Here is a 19,419-nt window from a genome sequence, read left to right on the forward strand (position 1 = left end):
CCGATTCCAGCCAATCAGGAGGCTGGAATCGGCAGTGGACCGCACAGAAGAGCTGCGGTCCACGGAGGAAGAGGCCATCTTCAGCGGTGAGTAGAGAAGTCACCGGAGCGCGGGGATTCAGGTAAGCGCTCCGGTGAGCTTTCTTTACCTCCCTGCATCGGGGTTGTCTCGCGCCGAACGGGGGGGGGGTTGAAAAAAAAAAAAAACCCGTTTCGGCGCGGGACAACCCCTTTAAGCCACTGGAGGCTTTTGGGTGTACATGGATGCCCTCCAGCGTCAGGATTTGTATGGAGTGGGATTGGGAGCCGAATCTGCCTTATATACGGCGGATACTGGCTGTCTTTGATAGAATCCTCTCACCCCGCCCCCGTGATGAGATTGCAAGATGCCATTCGGTTGTCATGGCAACCCAGGGCCCTCTGAAAGGCTGCCAGGGCTGCTATGTAAAAAAATATTTTAAAAATTCTTACTGAACAACTGCTATTGTGTTTGCTTTGTAAATTCAAGCTGATCTCCAGGATCTCCCCAAGTGAAGGCCCTTCTACACGGAACGATTATCTTTGTAGTTGCTCAAAACCCGCACTCCCACAGGGTTTTGAACGATAATTGCCCCGTGTAAATGCATGCAGAAAATGAACGGCTGGACGAGAGTCGTTTAGGCGTTCAGTTTTAAACACGCCTAAAAACCGAATGACATGTCGTTCAGTGTAAAAAGCAACTGTTCAGGACTGAACCGCCGCTGCCTACAGTGAATGGAGAGGGGTGGAGTGAACGCTACTCCAGCCGCCCCTCCTCCCTGCTGCCTGCGCTGTGAGTGATCCAGCGATATTCACTCCTGTGTAACAGCATGGGAGCGAGTATATACGGGGTTGAGTGTCAGCAATCGTTGGCTCGACACTTGTCCCATGTAATAGGGCCTTAAGGCCTCATGCAAATAGTGCTTTTAGAGGAGTTTCCAAACGCACTTATTACTATAGTAGTATACATTGCCCTATTGAAATGCAGTGATGCAATATTCAGGAACTGTGTGATATGGGTCCCAAATATACTCTGTGTGCATGAGACCTAAGGCTCATTTGCCACCGTATCTGCCTGATACTCTTTTCTTTTTTCTCACGGCTATTTACTAGTCCAAAACTGAACTTTAGATGAGAAAAGTCTTTCCGTGTTGGGTCAAAGTAGATGATTTGTGGTACTGCTCCAGGAGCCACTTCTATGGTGGAACTTGACTGCCACTCTATCACCAACTACAGAATTCACTCCTCCTCAAAGAGATCCTCCCAGTTTTGGGATAAAATTCTGTACCAAGGCCGAAGAGGGAGGGGGTATATCACCTGCAGTTGTTCTTCTCTGCCAGCTCTCTAATCCGACAGTTTCTAACTTCCTAATGTACACTGTGCACTGCTCTCTGATTGGCCAGAACTGATCATGGGAGCAGCCCTGGCCAATCAGAGAGCAAGTATTATGCATTGATAGTCTAACACTACCAATAACAGGCCATATTCGATGGCTGAATACAGTATCTCCCAGAATCAGCTCATCAGGGGGACAACGGCAGAGAAGAACAGCAGCAAATAATAAACCCCCCTCCAGTCCCGGGACAGAAGTTTGTCCTGGGAACAGAAAGTTACTTTAAAGCCACCTGGAATAAATGTTCTTATCATATTCATTCAAATTCTTCTCTTTGGCTAATCATTTTTAGGTAACCTTCACCTTGCCAATTATGCTCAACTACTTCTATAATATAACATTTAGTATCTCCAGGGTCCTTCTTATAGAGGCTAATAAAATGTGACAAAACCGTATGGTCTATTTTACCTTTATTTAGATTGTTGTAATGTTCTCCTACATCCACTGCCTACATGTTCTGCCCTTGTACTTTAGACCACAGGGGCATTCTAGTAGGTATATGACACCCCCTGTATTACAGATGTTGAATTAAGAAATATTTTTTTATTGTCACTAGAAAGGAATTGGTAACTGTTTCTTAAAGGGGTTGTCCCGCGCCGAAACGTTTTTTTTTTTTTTTCAATAGCCACCCCGTTCGGCGCGAGACAAACCTGATGCAGGGGTTAAAAAAGAAAACCGGATAGTGCTTACCTGAATCCCCGCGCTCCGGTGACTTCTTACTTACCTGGTGAAGATGGCCGCCGGGATCTTCACCCTCGGTGGACCGCAGGGCTTCTGTGCGGTCCATTGCCGATTCCAGCCTCCTGATTGGCTGGAATCGGCACGTGACGGGGCGGAGCTACGAGGAGCAGCTCTCCGGCACGAGCGGCCCCATTCAGAAAAGAAGAAGACCGGACTGCGCAATCGCGTCTAATCCGGCGATTAGACGCTGAAAATTAGACGGCACCATGGAGACGAGGACGCCAGCAACGGAACAGGTAAGTGAATAACTTCTGTATGGCTCATAATTAATGCACAATGTACATTACAAAGTGCATTAATATGGCCATACAGAAGTGTATAACCCCACTTGCTTTCGCGGGACAACCCCTTTAACTATGTATTTTGAACTACCTGGCACACCTTGAGTTTAAAGCAAGAATCTAAAGCTCTGAACACAAAAAATGTGTCTTATCTTGTTCTTATAATATAACTATGGACAATCTTATTTTTTAGGTTACATGTTAGAAACTGAACAATTTAAGGTTTGTTGGGAAGATCATGTCCAATCCCATTCTGAAGTATATGCGATTTAAGAAAAAATATCTTCAATCCACTTGGAGCCTTCTTCGCAGATTTCAACTAAAATCCAGGACGAATGATTTTTTTGTTTTGTTCACTGGCTCAATAAAGCTTTGGCCTGCTAAACATAGAACGAGTGGCTTTTCATTACATTATTGTTTATTTTTGTCAGCTTCTAAAGAACTACCCCAGTGCTGTCTTAACAGCATTATGGGCCCCCGGGCAAAGCAGTGTACTGGCCATTTCACAGCATTTCCGCCTCGTGTAAACATACCCAACGTCAGCCTGAGGTATGCTGCTAGGGGCAGAGTGGCCCCAGTAGTAATAGTGACTCCCCGCAGTGGCCTCACTAGTAAAAATGACCACTATACTGACCCCAGTAGTAATAGTGACCCCCACAGTGGCCTCAGTAGTAATGGACTCCCTTATATTGACCCCAGCAGTAATAATGACCCCTATATCGTCCCTAGTAATAATAGTATCCCCCACAGTGGCCTTAGTAGTAATAATGACCCCCACAGTGGCTTCAGTAGTAATGGTGACCCCCACAGTGGCCTCAGTAGTAATAGTGACCCTCATAGTGGCGCTAGTAGTAATAGTGACCCCCACAGTGGTGCCAGTAGTGATTGCGACCCGCACAGTAGCCTCATATAGTAATGCTGACTCCCACAGTAGACTCAGTAGTAATAGTGACCCCCACAGTGGCCTCAGTAGTAATAGTGTCCTCCACAGTGGCCTCAGTAGTAATAGTGACCCTTATAGTGGCGCTAGTAGTAATAGTGACCCCCACAGTGGCGCCAATAGTAATTGTGACCCCCACAGTAGCCTCATATAGTAATGATGACCCCCCACAGTAGGCTCAGTAGTAATGGTGACCCCCACAGTGGCCTTAGTAGTAATAGTGACCCCCACAGTGGCCTCAGTAGTAACAGTGTCCTCCACAGTGGCCTCAGTAGTAATAGTGACCCCCACAGTGGCCTCAGTAGTAATAGTGTCCTCCACAGTGGCCTCAGTAGTAATAGTGTCCTCCACAGTGGCCTCAGTAGTAATAGTGACCCCCTCAGTGGCCTCAGTAGTAATAGTGTCCTCCACAGTGGCCTCAGTAGTAATAGTGACCCCCACAGTGGCTTCAGGGGTAATCCTATTAGTACTGGGGCTGATATAGGGAATGCTATTAATAATAGTGTCCCCTATGTCAACCCCAATAGTAACAGTGACCCCAACAGTAGCTCCAGTACAAATATAACCCACCCTGAAACCCACATATTTACCTTCTCCTAGTCTTCAAAGTGCCGATGCTCCTCTCACAGCGGCTGTCTGCGGAAGTGTGTACACCCGCAATAGCGCCTCCTCCTTTCCTCTCCTCTTCTCCTGTGAAACTAAGGAGAAGAGGTCAGGGAAGGAGGTGAGGAAGATCCCAGATGCACACACTGCGGCCGCGGCGCTGCAAAGTGATTACCAGCCAGGGCATCCCAGCTGGTAATCACCTCCTTAGTGACCAGATGGGGTCCTGGCAGAAAGCGGGACTATCCCGCCTAAATCTGGACATCTGGTCAGCTAACTAATGGTGAACACCATAAAAGAAAAAGAAAAACACAATGGCAGAATTGATATTTTTTTCACTCTGCCCTCACCCCCCCAAAAAATGTATAAAAGTTATATGAATACATATGTACCCCAAATATGCCACCAACAAAAACTACAGCCTGCCGCACAACGAGTTACGTCACAGGGAAATAAAAAAACATATGAGTTCTGGCTTTGGAAAAAGGGAGATGAAACTTTGGCATATTTTAACCAAATTTATTTCTCTGGACACCTTACAAAACAGCCCTGAAAAAGTCAAAAGACACGCGGCCTGTTCAGTGCACACAAATGACCTCTAGCGGCAAAATACTTCAGTAAGGACGGATTCAGATGAGCGTAAGCGCATTTGTGTACATTTTTGTTGTGTATTTGTGCGTGCATCGGCATATTTTACTGTAAGTTTTGTGCATGGAAGTCATGTGCCATCGCGCACGCAAAAAAACCCTGCAATGATGCTCTCAGCCACTGAAATGGCCAATTAGTTGAATATGCGCAACACGAAAAATGTGTCCGCAAAATACGAACGGACCCGTTAAAATCAATGGGTTCTATTCTGTTTAATGTACGCGCTAAAATAGTCGCGCGAGTCAGGCCTGAAGGGGCACTCACAAGGGCGTATGCGTGATTCGCTCTGTGAATATGTAGCGTATTCATGGACTGAAATACGCTGCTGCGTTTTTATCATGCATAGAGAAAAATGCGCAAAACCCCATTGATTTTGCGCGTAAACATGCAGGTTTCCTGTGTATTTACGCACAACCATTGATTTCAAAGCGCTATTACGGCGCGTAACACATGCAACGTAATAAGGCTTCGTCCACTGGCGTTTTATCACTGCATATTACGCATACGATGCACGGCCACGTGGTAAATGGAGTCAATGGACTTTCATTAATCCATGCACATAAGCGTGTAGATACGAGCGCAAAATATATTGCATCGTGAGCCCTATACTTTTACATAGGCAGCGTATGCAGCGCTGTCTGTATGCAATACATTGCGCTTGGGTGGCGTTTTCCTTCGCAACCCCGCTATGAAACAGAGTGGAGAATTTAGAAAAAAAAAATCGCAAACACAGGTAAAACGGTGCGCCAGTGGACATGAGGCCTTAGGACATGCTGCCCGTGGACACGAGGCCTTAGGACATGCTGCCCGTGGACACGAGGCCTTAGGACATGCTGCCCGTGGACATGAGGCCTTAGGACATGCTGCCCGTGGACACGAGGCCTTAGGACATGCTGCCCGTGGACACGAGGCCTTAGGACATGCTGCCCGTGGACACGAGGCCTTAGGGCATGCTGCCCGTGGACACGAGGCCTTAGGACATGCTGCCAGTGGACATGAGGCCTTAGGACATGCTGCCCGTGGACATGAGGCCTTAGGACATGCTGCCAGTGGACATGAGGCCTTAGGGCATGCTGCCCGTGGACATGAGGCCTTAGGACATGCTGCCAGTGGACATGAGGCCTTAGGACATGCTGCCCGTGGACATGAGGCCTTAGGACATGCTGCCAGTGGACATGAAGCCTTAGGGCATGCTGCCCGTGGACATGAGGCCTTAGGACATGCTGCCAGTGGACAGGAGGCCTTAGGACATGCTGCCCGTGGACACGAGGCCTTAGGACATGCTGCCCGTGGACACGAGGCCTTAGGACATGCTGCCCGTGGACACGAGGCCTTAGGACATGCTGCCCGTGGACACGAGGCCTTAGGGCATGCTGCCCGTGGACACGAGGCCTTAGGACATGCTGCCAGTGGACATGAGGCCTTAGGACATGCTGCCCGTGGACACGAGGCCTTAGGGCATGCTGCCCATGGACACGAGGCCTTAGGACATGCTGCCCGTGGACACGAGGCCTTAGGGCATGCTGCCCGTGGACACGAGGCCTTAGGACATGCTGCCCGTGGACACGAGGCCTTAGGGCATGCTGCCGTGGACACGAGGCCTTAGGACATGCTGCCCGTGGACACGAGGCCTTAGGACATGCTGCCCGTGGACACGAGGCCTTAGGACATGCTACCCGTGGACACGAGGCCTTAGGATATGCTGCCCGTGGACACGAGGCCTTAGGGCATGCTGCCCGTGGACACGAGGCCTTAGGACATGCTGCCCGTGGACATGAGGCCTTGGGACATGCTGCGCTTTTTTTTCACGTGACCGACATTTTTGTGAACAGCACACAGCTGTGAATGAACAGGTGGAAATCAATGGCGTCTATTCGCTGCGTATTTACGCTCGTGTAAAGAGTGCTAATTCTGCGCAGACAGTACTGCCTTCCATGAAATAAGGTGAGGGAGCAGTAAACAGGAGGAAGGTGGAGGCTTCCTCCCCTCAGGCAGCAGGCCAGGATATATGGTGGCAGCCCTATTTACTCTGTACACAGCACTGCCTGCCAGACAACATGGCCTCCCGCAGCTGCGCTCTCTGAGTTAAATCACCACAGCTGAGGGGCCCAAGCTAATGCACACGGCTGCCAGCAGGGGGAGCTCCTACGTGCTGCTGTGAGGACATAACACAGGAGTCCGGATCTGCAGGACGCCATAGAGAAAGCAGCTGAGAGAGGGAGGACGAGGGCGCCAAGTCCAGCAAGAGAGCCACAACAAGCCAGCAGGCCGGCCGAGAGGAAGCCGACATATCTGCAGCCTGCTGTGAGGTGATGTACGGGGCTGTGTGCAGTATAGACTCCCGCTGGCTCTGCAGTGTCCGCACTACCAGTTGAACCCATTCTCGGTGTATGACTGTGGTTTGTGTCCTCCATAGAGCAGAACTTCTCCCTGCATTCTGATGTTACTTCTTAGTTGTCACTTCCTATCTTCTATAGACCGCTCTGTGTGTCCTATACACATCCACAGCCCTGCTCTGATCTCAGTGACACTTGGCACCAGGGCTTTTCAGCATCGGCGACCAATACAGGTGGAATTAAAAATCCCAAACTCCCAGACTTCCCTTGTAACTTTTGTTGCCAATAGCAACCAATCACAGCGCAGTTTTCATTTCTTATACTGCTGATGTAAAATGAGATCTGCGCTGTGATTGGTTCTTAATCCAATTTTTGACAAACGAATGATTTCGGATGCCTGCAAAATGGCGCAGTAACATCAGTGATCCTGTAGAATAAGGAAATCACTTGGAAAGCCCAATTTTTAATAACCAATCCCTGTGCTTGTAGGGCCGTGCAGCGCAGGAGTATATCACCAGTATATTACATATGAGCTGCTGCTTAGTAAAAAATAGATAAGACTCGGGTGCTGCGGGGCGACTACGTATCCTTTCTCTTTTCTGTATGGTGGATCACCATAGACTCTCACCGTCGGTCATGCGCAGTACAGAGTAAAACAAAGAAACTTTGTTTTTCCCGCGCTGTCGCTAAGCAATGACACGGGTACCCGCGGCCTATCCACAGTGTCGGTTGCGGATGGGCTACAGGTCGGATTGCTTCCATTGACTTCAATGGAAGCCATTCGTGTGGCGTCTGCACAAAAACACAACATGCTGCGATGATTTTATTATTTTTTTTCCCTCTGCTTGCGGACATGCGAATGTTTTTTTATTTTTTCAATTTATGTGAAATATTGCGGATTGTTCGCACGGGTGACCACTGCAGATTCCACAATTTATATCCGGTTGTGTGCAGCTGGCCTTAGTAAAACCGATTGGATGTCCCTTGCTATTGACGCTGGCGTTTAAGGGTTAAGCAGCTGGGATTAAAGTTCTCAGATCCCTGCTGCTGAAGATGGTGTGGGCACCGCTCCTGAGCCATTCTAGTACAGTGACACGCAGCATCCCCCTGCTTCCCTCCCCGTCATGTGTGATGTGCAGTACTGGTACATGGCTGCTGCAGACCATCAGCCATGTGTCATTCATGCTGGCATCCCTGCTCAGTCATCTCTGCCATATCCGCAGTCCCATTGAAATGAGTGTAGTGGCAGCACTCATATCCGGCTCCTTTTACACGGAGCGATTAATTTGCGCGCACGACTAACGACAGGGTTCGCTCGTGGAGCCTGTTAATACAGGCAGATCATTCGCTCACAAATCATTCAGTCGTTGGCATTCACAGAGTGAACGACTAAACAATCGCGGTTTACACGCAACGATGTGTAAACGAGTGAACGACGCTTTTTATGCCTGCATAGAATGAACGAGAAGTAAACGAATTCTCATTCGCTGTACAATTGTTGGCCGTGTTTACACGAAGTGATTATCGTTCAAATGTGCACAATCCAGTGTTTTTGTTTTTTAATAATTGTTCCGTGTAAAAGGGCCCTAAGTCAGTTATGGGGGAATATCCCTTTAAGGTGACTACCCTTTTACTTGTGTGTGTAGTATAGCTCTTCGGTATAAGCCTGTTCCTGCGCTGTCTGACAACATTCAGCTCTAGAGCTTTATTTTGTGGACCTCAGCAACTTGACTCCAGGAAAAAACATCCCGCCGGCGGCTGCGGTGACGAGGCTGAGTCAGCGAAAACCTCCAGCTCAAAGCAAGGTACAAAACCAGATCTTCTGGGGGTTTATCGTTCCAGCTGAAAGCTGCAGGAAACTTCCCAGATCGGCTTATTAACCACTTAGGATATGTTTCTGAAATGTCTACGGATTTACCAACAGGAAGCCTGTATGTGTAGATGGTGTGCCCCGTACGTGCCGCTGATGGAAGGGTTTACATCTAGAGAATACGGCGGAGCAACTGCTGACTTGCATTACGTGACTTGGGCCGCCCTCAGACAGCATTTAGCACTGCTTTTTCAGTGCTGCGCTAAACTCTGTACAACACTCCCATTCATTTCAATTGGGACTGCTCACACAAGCGTCAAAATGCAGCGTCTTCAATGGCTGTGATTGGTGCATCCAGCGCTGTGATTGGCTAAGCCGGCTGTCACTCAGCCAATCAGAGCGATCTCTTACTGGAGGCAGGGTCTTCAAACCCCGTCACTAGCAAAAGATCCTCTGTTGGCTTGACAAGTGCACGGCAGCTGGCCCAGAGCTATGGAGAACACCGGCGGGGACCCTGATGGCACCTGCTAGGTGAGTATGGATTTATTTTTCCCCTTAGGCCTCATGTTCACGGGTAAATTAATATTTAAAATCCACAGCGTTTTTCCTGCACGCGGATCTGTGCCCCATAGGGATGCATTGGACACCCGCAGGTAGTTAAATACCTGCAGATGTCATTTTTCCCATCAGGCACGGATCCGCGTGCCGGAAAAAATCGGACATGCTCCATTTTCGTGCAGGTCTCCCGCAGGCTTCTATTGAAGCCTATGGAAGCCGTCCGGATCCGCGGAACACCCGTACCATAATTAAAACTCACCTGTCCTGGACGCTGCAGGTCTCCCTTCCTTCCCGTCCGGATCTTCTTTCTTCGGCCCGGCGGATGTGTCCGGCGCATGAAGGCGGCACATCTGCCGGGCCGAAGAAAGAAGATCCGGCCGGGAAGGAAGGAAGAACTGCAGCGTTATTCTTATTTTTTGCCCTCATGTCTGCGGGGCAGGAGGGACTCCATGAAGAATGCACGGCGGGCCTGATTTTCCCTGTGGACATGACGCCTTAGCATCCTTGGCTGCATTTTTTAGCTATCCTGAAAACGCAGCCCAAACGCTGGCATAGTGTATGCCAGCGCTGCTGAAACGGCAGTAAACGCAGCGTTGAAAAATGCTGCGTCTCTGCAGACGCCTGTGGCCTTGCTCATGCGAGCATAATTTTATTGCATTTTACACGCAATAGACTCATGCATAATACCCAGATAGCTCAGTTTCGTTGATCTATTCACACTTGCATATATTCACTTGTGTAGAATACACTCGTAGAAAAGAACAAAGCATATCTTGTTTTACCACATACTACATGTGATAGCACCCATAGAGAACAATAGGGCTTTAATAAATGCTGTACATACGCAATTACAGTATGTGCGGCGCTTATATGCAACGTCGCTAAGCAACAGAGCGAGGAATCAAAAAAATAAAATGAACCGGAAGACTGCGTGATGGCATACATGAAATACGGTATTGCTTACAGTCAGAAATTGTGATGTCGGCTCACACTACGGTAAAACGCGACATTGTGCTGCTCACTCGCGTGAGCCTGCTCCTACCTTGGATTGCCTCACTTGAACCCGCTGTTATGTAAATGGTACAGCATTTGTGTAAGAGAGGGGGTCCCATTGAAGTGAGGGAGGCAGTGTCGGCCCCTGTCATACACTTCAGGACAACCCGTGGCTTGTGTCTGCATGACAGCTTTTTAAATCCCTTGGGCATAGTTTTTGACATTTGAAACTAAGTTTTGTAAGGATACTGGCTGGGAGCGTCCTATTAAAAAAAACAAAAAAAAAACTTGCAAAGTATCTTGGTAACTGTTGCTTTTACATGTAACTGTGAGGCCCCCTGCACACGGGCGGAAATTCCGCAGCGGGATTTCCCGCTGAGTTTTCGCGCCTGCCCATCTGCATAGGATTGCATTGCAAAACGCAATCCCATGCAGACAGCTGCGATTTGCTCACGTGAAAATACGTGGAAAACAAATCGCGGTATGCTCGGGCGGCTGCCAGCACGTCAGAGTGGGGAAGATGCGGAAGCGGGTGAGCCGCACTGCTCACTGCAGGGGCGCGGGTCGGGTCCCGCTGCAAGAATTCTCGCAGTGGGATCCGACCCGGCCGTCTGCAGGCGGCCTTACGTGTGTCATTGAAGGCAGAATCATGGCTTCTTAAGTTTACTATTTGGCATTTTGAAAGCTCTGTCGGATGCATTGTATTTATTTTTCTAGCATCAGATTTCTGCCCACAAGGTTCATGTTTTGTGTGGACGATCTGTTACATTGTTCCGAATGCATATATATATTTTTTCTTTTTAGATAAAAATGAAACTCATCATTTTGGATGACTATAAGCAAGCTAGTGAGTGGGCTGCTAAGTACATAAGAAACCGCATCATACACTTTAACCCAAATGCTGAGAAATATTTTACATTAGGCCTTCCTACAGGTAAGTTGCAGTTTAGTCATTTTGCTCTTTTTTTTTTTTTTTTTCTAATAGAAACAATTGCATTTCTCAAAATAGATTTTAGTGGCAACAATATGGATTATATTAAAGGGCTATTCCCATCACAATAATCAAGGTTCACTGTACTTCCTGTGTCCATAGTGCAGCACCGCAGAGATATCCTTTTTCTAACTTCAGTGTACAGCTCATTGTCAGGGAGACTGACCACCACCCGGCCACTGATCTGCAATTCATGTTCAGAAGCCTTTCTGTACAGGTCAATAGATCTGTTAGTGTGCTTGCAATCCAAGGAGGGGGTCACACAGGATGGAAATCTCGCAAAATGACCGCACCGAAACCCGCATGATTTCTGCCGGATAAGTGCAGCTTCAAAACCCGCAGCCTCAGGTTTTGAAGCGGCTTTGCTGCCTGTGTTTCTGCTGCGGCCATCTGTCCCCATAGAGATGAAAGGATTGACATGCGGCGTCTTTGTTCTCCACGCGGCTTGGCTGCAGCGTGTGGACTAATTTTTGCACAATCTTGTCCACTTTGCTGGCTAGTCCCGGGATTAGGAGCCACGGGTGGAATTGCCGCGTGAACATTCCGTCCCGTGTGAACCCAGGCTAAGGCTGCGTCTAGACTGAATGATGATCATTCAGCTAAACCCAGCAACGACGAATGAGAATCGTGCGCTTTTCATTCGTCATTCAGTTAGTATAAAAATCAGCGCCTTCTCATACAGTTCAAACAAGGATCGTTCAGTGTTTCACATAGGAGTGCAGTCTAAACTGGTTGCCCGAACCCGGAGAAGCTGGTGACTATTCCGGTGTGGAATTCAAATTCGTGAGATGTCAATTGTTGTCTCCTCTTCGAAACTCGCTCCCTCTCAATGAGGGGGTTAACTCCGCACAGGAATCCTTGATGAAGTGCAAATGGTGCGGGTTTGCAGGCATGGATGCCGCAGCTGATCTGTAGCGGGATGTCCGCATGGTCATTTCACTGGAATTCCACCCCATGTGAACCCAGCCTAAAGGGGTACAAGTGTCTGTTCTCTGTAAATCACAGAGATAAGTGTGGGGTGTAGAGCATGCACCCTCTGCATCTACGCAGCGTTGAGGTTGAGCAGTACAAATGTAACAGGTGAAGGACACTGGAGCAGTAGGGGCATGCACATCTAGGCTGTCAATCAGGATGTGAGACCCCCTTCCAGGAGAAACAAGGAAGTAGCTGGCCACAGGAGTTGTACAGGAGGTAAAATGGGGAGATGGGAACCCCCTTTTAAATATCACTGAGGAGAATGTAAGATGGGAAAGGCATTAGAATGGCTGGCGTGTATTAATATGCCTATTTTAGGATAAATGTAATAGTCCCGAGCTCTGTTAACCAGAATGGAGAGATTTCCATATATTTATCTTTTTATCCTTTTCAATGTTCCAGGAAGCACACCCCTAGGATGTTACAAAAAGCTAATTGAATACCATAAAAATGGAGATCTCTCCTTCAAGTATGTGAAAACCTTCAACATGGATGAGTATGTCGGTGAGTGTTAAATGAAAGCCCCCAACTGTACGGTCATCTAATCTTTCTCTTTATGGTTCTACAATTTTATAAAGTTTAATATCTCTAATGTAAATACATTTTTTTAAGCAAATTTTATCGACACTTTACACAGGTCATGTAGTTTGCATGCAAGTAACACCATGCACAATAAAGAAGAAACATTCTGTGCTGTCCAGCATTTCTATGATATACTAATATATAAAAGATAGTGAGTTCGAAGTCGGTCAAGCCAATAAGCTATGGAATCTACACACATTATTCAGAGTAGAAGCAGAGAACGCCAGTTGCCCTAGATCTGCATAAACTTATTAGGACAAACTTTTTTTTTTTTTTTTAAATCGCACTCTTGTGTATTATGGAGTCCTTGATCAGATGTTTCCGCTTGGTGAGGGATGGAGATCTTATAGCTATCTAACGGATAGCAATAGCCTTCTGAGCGAAGATCAAAGATTCTCCCAAGAAACTTTTTTCCTAGTGTGACTAGGTGTTTGCATCGAGCATACCTACCGGTAGGAGGCGAGAAGCTGGATTTAGATGGATCTGCTTGCTAATTACCTGAGAGAGTAAATTATATGCCTCTATCTAAAATGAGTAAATAGAAGTACAGTTTTAAAAGCAGTGCTTTCAAACGGGCATCTATGACACTAAAGGGGTTTGGAGGCTCCCCATATGAAGCAACCTAATTTGGATAAAATAACATTGATGAATCATATAGAGTTGCATAAATGTATTTACCGATGGGGAAACGTGTGATCCCAACGCCTCACCACACAGTTCATCATTGAATTTAGGGATAATCTCTTTTCACAAGCTCAACTTTGTACACAGACTTCCTTTCTAATCTAGATATTAATTCCCTGGGATCTTAAGGTTGCCTATGGGTGATTGAGGTAGACACTTACAATTTACTTTGACTCCGTTAAGGCTGCGCTCACACATGCAGTCAGAAAACTAGTGCCAAACTGTGGCGTGTTACAGCGTCTTTAAATGCACCCCATCACTGTGATGTGTGATGAGGTGCACAAAAATGGAGCAGACAACACTCGAAAATTACAGCGTTTCTAACCAGTGTTTGAGCACTGGTCTGTGAGAGACCCCACTGAAATCAATAGCGGCATTGTACTTGTGAGAGATGTATGTGTGCTCTATAAAAGACTGTCTTGTGTAAATTTTAGTTTGTTCTAGCTACGCCTTTAGAAGAGATGTTAAAGACTATTGCAGTATCTGGGAAATAATTGAATACAACCCCCAAAACTGGAATGACTCTGACTGGTTGGGCCAATGAAAGCAGCACTGCATTAACCAATCAGAGCACTAGTTTGCTGGAGGCGGGGCATTCAAGCCCCGCATCCAGAAAGCAATGCTATGTTGGCGTGGAGGAGGGAGCAACAGCCTGCAGCAGCACTGCAGATCATCGCAGAACACTGGCAGGAGAGGAGAATAGTTTTTTTTTTTGTTTGTTTTTTCTACTAGTAGTTGATTTTCCCCATTGGAACGCATTAATGGTGTTTCAATGGGGAAAAGTGCTTTGACGTACGAGTTTTTTTTGTCCTTGTGAGCTCTGTCTCGGAACGGATTATACTCTTATGTCAAGGCACCACTATATAGTGTTGCTATTCTGTCTTCTATAGGCCTCCAGCATTACAGGCGAGCTGTCACTAAATCATTGATCCTCTGCTGACTCTGCCAGTCTGCACAGCTAATAATTGAGCTACAGATTGGTTTACTTTTATACTAATTTCTTGCAACTCCTTTTTAGTGGGGGGGGGGGGGGGGGGGTAACCTTCCGTGTAATCTCATGCAGACACATATAGTAGACTGCAGTGACCAGGGTAAACATTTGAAATATTACAAAACTAACATTTTGGGGTCCTGTAACAAAAGGTCACAGATTATGCCCATTGTAGTCTGGAGATAAGATGACTTCTGGTTCCTGTACTCTCCAGTGGCTGCTTTTAAGGCTGGGTTCACACACGGCGGATTCCCGTCGGAAATCTCGCGGTTTGGCCGCAGCAAAAAACGCGAGATTTCCGCCGGGAGAACCGCTGCGGTTTAAGTTGCGGCGGCTTTGAAGCGGTCCGGCCGCATGCATTTCCGTTGCGGCCGGCTCTCCCATAGAGGAGAGTGCGGCCGTAACATAAATAAACAAAAAAACGTCTGTAAACAGACATGCTGCTTCTTTTGAAACCGCGGCTGCGGCAGCCGCGGTTTCAACCGGATTTACCGCAGCGGATTAGCCGTCCCGTGTGGACGAGGTTTCGGGGAAACCTCGTCCACATGGCTGGCTAATCCCGAGATTAGCGGCCGCGGGCGGTTTTGCCGCCGGCGGATCTGCGGCAGAACCGCGGCAAATCCGCCCTGTGTGACCCCTGCCTTAATGTTTTTCTAAATGTTAACAAAGCAGAAGAGCAGCTACGACAAGATGGCTGCCTCCATTAAAAAAAAAAACAAAAAACACTTGACATACACTCCCTTACAAAAAAAAATAGCCTACAGGACAAGGTGTGGAGCAGGATGTAGAGGACTATGTTCTCTGTAGTTATTGCTGGATCCTTAGTAATAAATGGAGAATACTGCCAGTTGAACAAATCGTAGAATTCTTAAAACAAATATTGCACCACATAGAAGCCATAGTCCACAGCAATACTGCCTCATTAATGGGGACTAAAGTACAACCTGTCACCTTGGCTTTGCCAGAAATGGGTGATATGTTCTATTTCAGAATATTGCTTACTATGTATTGTGTACTTTAATTGTGCAGTCCTAGATTTAGATAAACAAGTAAAGGTAATGATCTCACCTGATTTCTTGCTGTGTCCTCTTTTCAGCATGAAGAAAGTCTCTCATCCATACCGCTCGGTCCTAGGCGGTTTCTTGACACATGCATTTAAATGATAGGAGCTTGGATGCATAGAGCTAAAAGCTTTCACCTCCTTGATCAAGACCTGAGAAGGTTGAAACGCGTCCTCAGGACGTTTGTATTTTTCTTATGATGGGCACATACTGAATAAATGGAGAGCTTTTATCTCTATGCATCTAAGCTCCTATCATTTAAATGCACATGTGTCTAGATTTAGATAAGTCTTTTTTTTGCTTTTCAGGATTTCCGTAAGTTTCAGAAGTAACAGATTGTTACACCAATAGAATGTCTTGTATACCTCAAGTAGTGATAGTGCAGTAATTGCAACTTTAATGAGTGTCCACGTTGAAACACTTTATTTTTATTTTAGATATGCTGATTAAAGGGGTTTTCCATAAAGGACACTTATCCCCTATTTACAGGATGGGGGATACATTTCTGACTGCTGAGACTGTGAGTTATATCTATGCAGCCAGAGTTCCCCACGTGAAGGTGCAAGTGTCTCTACAGCTCCAATGCTTTCTATGGGACTGAGGAAGACTGTCAAGCACATCAATCGCCCCTTTGTCCCATAGAAGTGAATGAAACCTAACCACCATGTGCACCGCTGCTACTTTATTCACATGGTTCCCAGCAGTCAGACTCCTAGCCATCAGACCTTTTATCTCCATTCTGTCCTTAGTGGGAAATCCATTTCATTTCATAATCTAGCTTTGGAAATATCTGAGCTTGTATCTTCTGGTACAGAGCTCCAAATCCCCTGAATAGCCAGAAATGCAGCTGCATGCAGAAAGGCTAAGCAATAAACTTCTGACTGTCCCCTATAAATGCTGACCTGTTATCCTTCATGGAGTTCCATGATCAGCCGCCTCACTGGTCTGCATGTAGTGGGCATATGCAAACTGTAATATTTTGTCTTGTGAAGTGTAAGTGAAAACTGCAAGAAAAAAACTTATATATGTATATTTTTATGTGCTTGATTTGCTTCGCCTTGTAGGACTGCCCCGCGATCACCCAGAGAGCTATCACTCCTTTATGTGGAATAACTTTTTTAGGCACATTGATATCAATCCTGAAAACGCTCACATCTTGGATGGAAATGCTCCAGATCTTCAGGCTGAATGTGACGTATTTGAAGAAAAAATTAAGGCAGCTGGTGGAATAGAATTATTTGTTGGAGGTGAGCTAAACTATTAGGTTATCAATAATTGTTCGGCTGTTAAAACAAGGCTGGACACAACCAACTATTGTGTTAGTCAAACTTTAAAAAATAATCCAAAAAATTCCATCTCACTATGTGCCACTAAGCTTAATAGGCTGACCTTTCCTGTTCTGAACAGAAGCCTCATGGATACTAGTCACAATGGACAGGAGTGGTCTCATGGACTTCTATGGGAGAGTGTTCTAGGCATGCTCTGTAACCCATGTCCCTACCAGCCAGAAGTTTTAGAACTCTTCAATCAAAGTTCAAATCCAGCAAATAATGTGCAATAGTTTAAAAATAAGTTAAAGGGGTTGTCCCGCGCCCAAACGGGTTTTTTTATTTTTTTTAATAGCCCCCCCCCACGTTCGGCGCGAGACAAACCCGATGCATGTGTTGAAAAAAAAAAAACCGGATAGTACTTACCCGAATCCCCGCGCTCTGGTGACTTCTTACTTACCTTGCGAAGATGGCCGCCGGGATCTTCACCCTCGGTGGACCGCAGGTCTTCTGTGCGGTCCATTGCCGATTCCAGCCTCCTGATTGGCTGGAATCGGCACACGTGAGGGGGCGGAGCTACGAGGAGCGCTCTCCAGCACGAGCAGCCCCATTAAACACAGAGAAGACCGGACTGCGCAAGCGCGTCTAATCGGGCGATTAGACGCTGAAAATTAGACGGCACCATGGAGACGGGGACGCCAGCAACGGAACAGGTAAGTGAATAACTTCTGTATGGCTCATATTTAATGCACGATGTATATTACAAAGTGCATTAATATGGCCATACAGAAGTGTATACCCCAACTTTGTTTCGCGGGACAACCCCTTTAAATGTTAACAAAATTGACATTTTAACCTGCAATAGGCAACAATAGTCAGATTTTTTGATTTTAACCAAAGGGCTTTTTCAGGGGACACCTCAAGGACAGCCGCTCTGCAGCACAGAAGGCAAACTTGCGGTTTGAAACTGGATGCAAACTATTCCTACGGGAGTCTCAACGTTTTTGTAGATTTGTCAAACTCTCTCATTCTACTGTATGTAACCAGTGTTGGAACAAACTGCATCACAGCAACCACTAGGGCAGGATTTGGACAGTGTTGTTCTTTTTCCTTGCTCTTCAGGGCACACTGATTTCATAGTGGCAAGATAAAGATAATTAACCAAAGACAGACGATTATAACCCTTAGAAGTGTAGTTCTGTCTTAAAGTGTTTCCTATACCATCCAAAGGCCCCTGGGAAGCGGGAGGAAAGTAATGGGTTGAGGTCTGGCAGACCAAAGGTCATTACAAATCATTGTTTCTCGTCTGTTATCATTGGGGGACACGGCAAAGACCTTGGGTATAGCTTCTGCCACTAGGAGGCGACACTAAGCATAAAGTGTTAACTCCTCCCACTAGCTATACCCCTCCTGCAAGCAGCATGCTAGCTCATATAGGTGTTTGTCGCGCCAGCAGCGAGCTTGCAGCACGGCCCGCAGTGGCCCTGTTCGCGGCCAGAGATTGGCGGCGGCACGCCGCCCACGATATCCCCCCACCAGTGCATCGGAGACGCACGCCCTCCTCAACAGTCCCCCGGCTAGGGGCCCCACGTGTTGGCGCGCCCTTAGCAACATGGCGCCGCGCACACTTATCTACAGCCCCCGGCTAGGGGCCCCACTTGTTGGCGCGTGGACCATAAAGGTGCCGCCGCGCGGTCACGTGGCCCCCCTCCTCTCCTGAGCCGTGTCCCGCACGGCCCCTGCTTCAACATGGCGCCTTGCGGCCCCTCCTCGCAGCCGCCCCTGCCACGGCAAGGGGCTCTATGGGCTGGTGCGTGGCCTACTTAAAATTGCCGCCGAGCGGTCACGTGGCTTCCTCTACTCCTGAGCCGTGTCCCACGCGGCCACGTCTCATTACACACGTGCGCCCCTCAATATGGCGTGTCCAGGAGGACGCGCCTACGCCTCCCAGCGTTCCTGCTAGGAATGTGATGCCACGGTGCGTCCATTTTCGGCCGGCCCGTCGATACGCCTTACCATTGCTCGGCTACGTTTTTTTTTAAAGGCTGTGCAGTCAGCATTGTCCTCTACAGCGGTCTTGGGAGCACGTATCCTGTGTGCACCGCCGCAGGTCAGGTTGATTGTCGCCGAACAGATTGCGTAGCTCACGGCCGTCCGGTTAACTTGATTGCCATTGGCTGGTGTATATGGCGAAAGTGCAGCCCACCAGCTCATGGTTGGGCTACCGTTCCATACGCAAGCCATGCGTGAAGTTGAGGTTGCTGGGATCTCGTTCAGACTACATACAGTCTATCGGGGCTCCCTGCTGCGGTAGCTCCCCTATGGCCCCTCCGGCAGTCTCCCACTTTGACACGCAGACGGGGCCGACCAGAGCCTCGTACTAGGTGCGCTCTCACTACTGTACGGAATGTACGGACAACAGTGCTGAACTATTGGCAGCATACTCCGGACTCATACATCTGGTACCTTTCACGGTACTATACAAAGACCTTCTGGAACCATCGCTGCCCATATCTGCTCCGGACCGGGTTGAGCCTTACCTGTCGG

General features: G+C 47.6%; 2 protein-coding genes across 4 annotated transcripts in view; both read left to right on the plus strand.

Moving 5' to 3' along the window:
- The window catches only part of LOC136611544 (E3 ubiquitin-protein ligase RNF14-like), a 141,936-nt gene extending 139,174 nt beyond the window's left edge, over positions 1-2,762 (plus strand). The window contains exon 8 of the mRNA XM_066591233.1: positions 2,626-2,762. Within this exon, the coding sequence (XP_066447330.1) occupies positions 2,626-2,644 (19 nt within the window). The 3' untranslated portion in view covers positions 2,645-2,762. The remainder of the gene's footprint in view (positions 1-2,625) is intronic.
- A 4,014-nt stretch (positions 2,763-6,776) lies between these two features.
- GNPDA1 (glucosamine-6-phosphate deaminase 1) overlaps positions 6,777-19,419 on the plus strand; it is a 28,891-nt gene continuing 16,248 nt past the window's right edge. Inside the window, exons 1-4 of one of the 3 annotated variants that reach the window (XM_066591234.1) lie at positions 6,777-6,932; positions 11,125-11,254; positions 12,689-12,790; positions 16,669-16,851. In XM_066591234.1, coding sequence (XP_066447331.1) covers positions 11,131-11,254; positions 12,689-12,790; positions 16,669-16,851 — 409 coding nt within the window. In that variant the 5' untranslated portion in view covers positions 6,777-6,932; positions 11,125-11,130. Of the gene's footprint in view, positions 6,938-11,124; positions 11,255-12,688; positions 12,791-16,668; positions 16,852-19,419 lie in introns of all 3 variants that reach the window. The other 2 variants (XM_066591235.1, XM_066591236.1) reach the window with 2 other exon arrangements.

The sequence above is a fragment of the Eleutherodactylus coqui genome, chromosome 2 (assembly GCF_035609145.1).
Source record: "Eleutherodactylus coqui strain aEleCoq1 chromosome 2, aEleCoq1.hap1, whole genome shotgun sequence".
Lineage (NCBI taxonomy): Eukaryota > Metazoa > Chordata > Amphibia > Anura > Eleutherodactylidae > Eleutherodactylus > Eleutherodactylus coqui.